Source organism: Chiloscyllium punctatum, unplaced genomic scaffold (assembly GCF_047496795.1).
Source record: "Chiloscyllium punctatum isolate Juve2018m unplaced genomic scaffold, sChiPun1.3 scaffold_683, whole genome shotgun sequence".
Classification (NCBI taxonomy): Eukaryota; Metazoa; Chordata; class Chondrichthyes; order Orectolobiformes; family Hemiscylliidae; genus Chiloscyllium; species Chiloscyllium punctatum.
In genome coordinates, this window is record NW_027310417.1 from 11379 (window position 1) to 19210 (window position 7832).

Sequence of the window (7832 nt, forward strand, 5' to 3'; positions counted from 1 at the left end):
TACGTACCTGCACACTGTGACCCTGGTTTGGAGGTGGGGGGTATTATTGGGTACGTACCTGTACACTGTGTCCCTGGTTTGGGGCGTGGGGGTGTTATTGGGGTACGTACCTGTACACTGTGTCCCTGGTTTGGGGGTATTATTGGGGTACGTACCTGTACACTGTGTCCCTGGTTTGGGGGTGGGGGTATTATTGGGGTACGTACCTGTACACTGTGACCCTGGTTTGGGGGGTGGGGGTATTATTGGGGTACGTACCTGCACACTGTGTCCCTGGTTTGTGGGGGTGGGGGTGTTATTGGGGTACGTACCTGCACACTGTGCCCCTGGTTTGGGGGTATTATTGGGGTACGTACCTGCACACTGTGACCCTGGTTTGGGGGTATTATTGGGGTACGTACCTGCACACTGTGTCCCTGGTTTGGGGGTATTATTGGGGTACGTACCTGCACACTGTGACCCTGGTTTGGGGGTATTATTGGGGTACGTACCTGCACACTGTGTCCCTGGTTTGGGGGTATTATTGGGGTACGTACCTGCACACTGTGTCCCTGGTTTGGGGTGGGGGTGTTATTGGGGTACGTACCTGTACACTGTGTCCCTGGTTTGGGGGTATTATTGGGGTACGTACCTGCACACTGTGTCCCTGGTTTGGGGGTATTATTGGGGTACGTACCTGTACACTGTGTCCCTGGTTTGGGGGTGGGGGTATTATTGGGGTACGTACCTGCACACTGTGTCCCTGGTTTGGGGGTATTATTGGGGTACGTACCTGTACACTGTGTCCCTGGTTTGGGGGTGGGGGTATTATTGGGGTACGTACCTGTACACTGTGTCCCTGGTTTGGGGGTGTTATTGGGGTACGTACCTGCACACTGTGTCCCCTGGTTTGGGGGTGGGGGTGTTATTGGGGTACGTACCTGCACACTGTGCCCCTGGTTTGGGGGTGGGGGTGTTATTGGGTACGTACCTGTACACTGTGTCCCTGGTTTGGGGTGGGGGTTATTATTGGGGTACGTACCTGCACACTGTGTCCCTGGTTTGGGGGTGGGGGTATTATTGGGGTACGTACCTGCACACTGTGACCCTGGTTTGGGGGTATTATTGGGGTACGTACCTGTACACTGTGTCCCTGGTTTGGGGGTATTATTGGGGTAATGTACCTGCACACTGTGTCCCTGGTTTGGGGGTATTATTGGGGTACGTACCTGCACACTGTGCCCCTGGTTTGGGGTGGGGGTGTTATTGGGGTACGTACCTGTACACTGTGCCCCTGGTTTGGGGGTGTTATTGGGGTACGTACCTGTACACTGTGTCCCTGGTTTGGGGTGTTATTGGGGTACGTACCTGCACACTGTGCCCCTGGTTTGGGGGTGGGGGTGTTATTGGGGTACGTACCTGCACACTGTGTCCCTGGTTGGCACGGATCTGTAGTGTTCCTGTGTGGGGGTTGTGTCGAACTGTGAAACGTTGTTTGGAGTTGTTTTCGACCACTCTCTGAACGTCCTGCTGTGTGTAACATTGACACTGGGGCTTCGCAGAATCTCCTCCACGTCCACAAAACCATCTTCACAACAAAACCACAACAGGAACAACCAGTTCAAAGGACCGGGCCTCGGTAACTCACTCTCGGTCACTGTCTCGGTCTCTCTCCCTCATTCCCCACCTCAAACACCAGCTCCACAGACCAAGCCATATCCCCCCAAACCCCCCATCCCCATCTCCAACCCTCATATCCCCCCAACCCCCCCATCCCCATCTCCAACCCTCATATCCCCCCAACCCGCCCATCCCCATTTCCAACCCTCATATCCCCCCAAACCCCCCATCCCCATCTCCAACCCTCATATCCCCCCAACCCGCCCATCCCCATCTCCAACCCTCATATCCCCCCAATCCCATCCCCATCTCCGTCCCTCATATCCCCCCAACCCCCCCATCCCCATCTCCAACCCTCATATCCCCCCAACCCCCATCCCCATCTCCAACCCTCATACCCCCCAACCCGCCCATCCCCATCTCCAACCCTCATATCCCCCCAACCCCCATCCCCATCTCCAACCCTCATATCCCCCCAAACCCCCATCCCCATCCCTCATATCCCCCCAAACCCCCATCCCCATCTCCAACCCCCCATCCCCATCCCTCATATCCCCCCATACCCCCCATCCCCATCTCCAACCCCCCCATCCCCATCTCCATCCCTCATATCCCCCAAACCCCCCATCCCCATCCCCATCCCTCATATCCCCCCCCCCCCCCCCCCCAAACCCCCATCCCCATCCCTCATATCCCCCCAAACCCCCATCCCATCTCCACCCCCCCATCCCCATCTCCAACCCTCATATCCCCCCAAACCCCCCATCCCCATCTCCATCCCTCATATCCCCCAAACCCCCCATACCCCCCATCCCCATCTCCAACCCCCCCATCCCCATCTCCATCCCTCATATCCCCCCAAACCCCCCATCCCCATCCCCATCCCTCATATCCCCCCAAACCCCCATCCCCATCTCCACCCCCCATCCCCCATCTCCAACCCTCATATCCCCCCAAACCCCCCATCCCCCATCTCCATCCCTCATATCCCCCCAAACCCCCCATCCCCATCTCCAACCCCCCCATCCCCATCTCCATCCCTCATATCCCCCCAAACCCCCATCCCCATCCCCATCCCTCATATCCCCCCCAAACCCCCATCCCCATCTCCACCCCCCATCCCCATCTCCAACCCTCATATCCCCCCAAACCCCCCATCCCCAACTCCAACCCTCATATCCCCCCCAACCCCCATCCCCATCTCCAACCCTCATATCCCCCCAACCCGCCCATCCCCATCTCCAACCCTCATATCCCCCCAAACCCGCCCATCCCCATCTCCAACCCTCATATCCCCCCAACCCCCATCCCCATCTCCAACCCTCATATCCCCCCAACCCCCATCATATTCCCAATACCCCATATCTTATATTACTCACGTTTATATGTGACATATTCCCAACACTCGGAATCCCATTGTCTCCAGCCTCTCCATCCCAAAGAGTTCTCCCTCCTCTCCCTGCTCCCCCCCCCCTCCCCATTATCTGCCACAATCTGGAGGCCACTCGTTACCTTTTCCCCATCACACATCCCAGTTCAGCCGCTCCGTGCCGCAGGATGTAGGAGAGGGTTTTGGACAATCGGATATCAGGATCCTGTGAATGTTTTAATGGGAATGTTAACAGGGAAGGAGCCTCTGATAGTACAGAACAGGCCCTTTGGCCAATCGCCAGTTCTTAGTGAACCCGGACATGACCCACCTTGCTGGCCCGACCTTGGGGTCGGCGCCTGGCCACTGCCCGTCCAGTCTGCTCCTGGTTCTCAGCTCGCTCCATCAGCTGCCCACAGCACCAAGTACCAAGGAGAAAGAAAAAATCCTGTTTGTAACTGAGGCACCCTCCAACTTCACAAACCAACCAGCACCAAGCCTTGCTTCGGCTCAGAGGACCTCGTGCACTGAGGCCTTGTCCTTGTCTGGGGAGGGGGGTTCTGGGCCTAGACCCTATGGGGGGGTGGGGGGGGGGGTGCGGAGGGGGTTCCTGAGGCCTAGTCCCCTCTCTGGGGGAGGGGGAGGGTCCTGAGCCCTAGTCCCTCTCTGGGGGAGGGGGAGGGTCCTGAGGCCTAGTCCCCTCTCTGGGGGAGGGGAGGGTCCTGAGCCCCTAGTCCCTCTCTGGGGGAGGGGAGGGGTCCTGAGGCCTAGTCCCTCTCTGGGGGAGGGGAGGGTCCCCCCCCCCCCCCCCCCCCCCCCCCCTGAGCCCTAGTCCCTCTCCTGGGGGAGGGGAGGGTCCTGAGGCCTAGTCCCTCTCTGGAGGAGGGGAGGGTCCTGAGCCCTAGTCCCTCTCTGGGGGGGGGGGGGGGGAGGGTCCTGAGGCCTAGTCCCTCTCTGGGGGGAGGGGAGGGTCCTGAGGCCTAGTCCCTCTCTGGGGGAGGGGAGGGTCCTGAGCCCTAGTCCCTCTCTGGGGGAGGGGAGGGTCCTGAGGCCTAGTCCCTCTCTGGGGGGGGGGGGGGGGGGGGGAGGGGAGGGTCCTGAGGCCTAGTCCCTCTCTGGGGGAGGGGAGGGTCCTGAGGCCTAGTCCCTCTGGGCGCCTCCTCAGGCTCAGTCTCAGGTTTAGGCCGATCCCGGAAGTGTAGGACACAGTGGTGACCAGCGGAGTGGCCGCAGGTGCGGGCAGTCAGCGCCCTCCAGTGGCGAGGAGCCGGTAGTGCAGATACCTCCACCCCTCTGGAAATGAGGCCATTCAGCCCATTCAGCTCATGTTAGGCTTCAGCTCCACCTTCCCGCCCGCTCCCCATATCCCTAGACGAAACCCTTGTCCATTGGAGTGTTAAGAATATTCAACAGTGAAAACCCCTTGACCCTCTGAGTGAAGAAACGTCTCTTCATTCTCAATCCTCTCTTACCCCTGGACTATCCCCCTTCCCAAGGAGTTTGGAAGGGAATGCTCACCCACCGTCAACCCTGTCGGTGTCCTTCCCCTCCCCCCAGAGAGGGACGAGACCTCAGGATCCCTCCCTCCCCCAAAGAGGGACTAGGCCTCAGGACCCTCCCCTTCCCCCAGAGAGGGACCAGGCCCCAGGATCCCCCCCCCCCTCCCCCAGAGAGGGGACCAGGGCCTCAGGACCTCCCCTCCCCCAGAGAGGGACCAGGCCTCAGGACCCTCCCCTCCCCCAGAGAGGGACGAGGGACGAGGGACGAGGGACGAGGCCCCCCAGGGACCCCCCCCCCCCCCCCCACCTTCCCCCAGAGTGGGACTAGGCCTCAGGGTTAACTCAAAAGCCTGTGGATTTTGGAGATCTGAAACAAACTCAGAAAGTGCAGGAGAACCCCAGCTGATCTGTGCAGACTCTTCTTTCTGAAGGAGGCTCACTGGGTTTGAAAAATTCAACTTCTGTTTTCTTCTTCCCTCTCTCCACAAGACAATGCCAAACCTGCTGAGTTCCTCCAGCACTTGCTGCTTTTAACCACTCAGGCAATCGTCTTCATTCCAAATATTTCCCAAAATGTGTTCAGCCACAGTTATACATTTTTCCAAGTGTTTGAAGTTTCAGCTGGAAACATAATGCCTAAAACTGTGGAAAATTGACTTGATCAGAAAAACAAGCTTACCTTTACAATGGCTGTGTGTTATGGAGGGAATGGTTCTCTGCTGGTAATCTGACAACTTTAGAATCAAACTGTACTGTCAGCTCACTGTACAATGACAGAGCCCAGCTCACTGTGTAGAGGGTCCAGAGACCAGAGAGAGAGACGGATCTCACTCGTATACAGTGAACAGATTGCATTTTTTACTTCAGCTCCAAGTAAATTGCAGCAAAACCTCCCCAAAACCCTGCCGAGCAGTATCAATCAGAGTCTGACCCTGAGCTCCATCAGGAGATATTAGGGACAGGCAACTGAAAGCTCATAAAGCTGTGTTTTTAAACAGGAGGGACAGAGACAGAGAGAAGGGGTCAGGAAAGGAGTTCCTGAGCTCAGCAGCCCAGGCAGCTGAAGGCACGGCCCCCAAAAAGTGATACGAGTCAGCAGATGCTCAACAGGCCGGGATTGGTGGGAATTACAGAATTAGGGAGGGGCTGGAGGGGGTTACAGAGATAGGGAGGGGGTGGAGGGGGTTACAGAGATAGGGAGGGGGTGTAGGGGCTGGAGGGGGTTACAGAGATAGGGAGGGGGTGGAGGGGGTTACAGAGATAGGGAGGGAGTGTAGGGGCTGGAGGGGGTTACAGAGATAGGGAGGGGGGTGTAGGGGGTTAGAGAGATAGGAAGGGGGGGTGTAGGGGGTTACAGAGATAGGGAGGGGGGTGTAGGGGGTTACAGAGATAGGGAGGGGGTGTAGGGGCTGGAGGGGGTTACAGAGATAGGGAGGGGGGGTGTAGGGGCTGGAGGGGGTTACAGAGATAGGGAGGGGGTTGTAGGGGCTTACAGAGATAGGGAGGGGATGTAGGGGCTTACAGAGATAGGGAGGGAGTGTATGGGCTGGAGGGGGTTACAGAGATAGGGAGGGGGTATAGGGGTTGGCGGTGGTGACAGAGATAAGGAGGGGGTGTAGGGGTTGGAGGGGGGTGACAGAGATAGGGAGGGGGGTGTAGGGGGGCTGGAGGGGGTGACAGAGATAGGGAGGGGGTGTAGGGGCTGGAGGGGGTTACAGAGATAGGGAGGGGGTGACAGAGATAGGGAGGGGGTGTAGGGGCTGGAGGGGGGTGACAGTGATAGGGAGGGGGGTGTAGGGGGTTACAGAGATAGGAAGGGGGTGTAGGGGGTTACAGAGATAGGGAGGGGGTGTAGGGGCTGGAGGGGGTTACAGAGATAGGGAGGGGGGTGTAGGGGCGGGAGGGGGTAACAGAGATAGGGAGGGGGGGTGTAGGGGGTTACAGGAGATAGGGAGGGGGTGTAGGGGCTGGAGGGGGTTACAGAGATAGGGAGGGGGTGTAGGGGCGGAGGGGGGTTACAGAGATAGGGAGGGGGTGTAGGGGCGGGAGGGGGTTACAGAGATAGGGAGGGGGTTACAAAGATAGGGAGGGGGTGTAGGGGCGGGGAGGGGTGTAGGGGCGGGAGGGGGTGTAGGGGCTTACAGAGATAGGGAGGGGATGTAGGGGCTTACAGAGATAGGGAGGGGGTGTAGGGGGCTGGAGGAGGTTACAGAGACAGGGAGGGGGTGTAGGGGCTGGATGTGGTGACAGAAATAGGGAGGGGGTGTAGGGGGTTACAGAGATAGGGAGGGGGTGTAGGGGCTGGAGGGGGTGACAGAGATAGGGAGGGGGGTGTAGGGGCTGGAGGGGTGTAGGGGCTGGAGGGGGGTGTAGGGGCTGGATGGAGTGTAGGGGCTGGAGGGGGTTACAGAGATAGGGAGGGGGTGCGGGGGGTTACAGAGATAGGGAGGGGGTGTAGGGGCTGGAGGGGGTTACAGAGATAGGGAGGGGGTGTAGGGGCTGGAGGGGGTGTAGGGGCTGGAGGGGGTGTAGGGGCTGGAGGGGGTTACAGAGATAGGGAGGGGGTGTAGGGGCTGGAGGGGGTTGCAGAGATAGGGAGGGAGTGTAGGGGCTGGAGGGGGTTGCAGAGATAGGGAGGGGGTGTAGGGGCTGGAGGGGGTTAGAGAGATAGGGAGGGGGTGTAGGGGCTGGAGGGGGTTACAGAGATAGGGAGGGGGAGTAGGGGCTGGAGGCGGTTACAGAGATAGGGAGGGGGTGTAGGGGCTGGAGGGGGTTACAGAGATAGGGAGGGGGTGTAGGGGCTGGAGGGGGGTTACAGAGATAGGGAGGGGGTGTAGGGGCTGGAGGGGGTTGCAGAGATAGGGAGGGGGTGTAGGGGCTGGAGGGGGTTACAGTGATAGGGAGGGGGTGGAGGGGGTTGCAGAGATAGGGAGGGGGTGTAGGAGCTGGAGGGGGGTTACAGAGATAGGAAGGGGGTGTAGGGGGTGTAGGGGGTTAGAGATAGGGTGGGGGTGGAGGGGGTGTAGGGGCTGGAGGGGGTTACAGTGATAGGGAGGGGGTGTAGGGGCAGACAGAGATAGGGAGGGGGTGTAGGGGCTGGAGGGGGTTACAGAGATAGGGAGGGGGTGTAGGGGCTGGAGGGGGTTCCAGAGATAGGGAGGGGGTGTAGGGGCTGGAGGGGGTTACAGAGATAGGGAGGGGGTTAGAGATAGGGAGGGGGTGAGCATGGATTTGATCAGGAGGATGTGAAGTTTAAAATCAAGGTGTTGCCTGACCACAAGGTAATGTTTGACTGACTGAAGATGCCAGTCAGTGTCCCAGTGAGAGTGCTGTGTGATAAGATGGCTGAACCAGGCTCAATCTCA

The 7832-nt window shown here is 59.1% G+C and overlaps 1 protein-coding gene across 1 annotated transcript; it reads right to left on the minus strand.

The window, feature by feature from the left end:
* Window positions 1-1398: 1398 nt before the first annotated feature.
* On the minus strand, window positions 1399-5529 carry LOC140473690 (tRNA 2'-phosphotransferase 1-like; the record flags this gene model as incomplete). Its single annotated transcript, XM_072567626.1, is given in 5 exon segments — window positions 1399-1535; window positions 1538-1570; window positions 3116-3194; window positions 3300-3377; window positions 5147-5529. Coding segments are annotated over 4 exon segments (324 nt in total), but the record flags the coding sequence as incomplete, so codon positions are not given.
* Between the last annotated feature and the right edge of the window lie 2303 nt (window positions 5530-7832).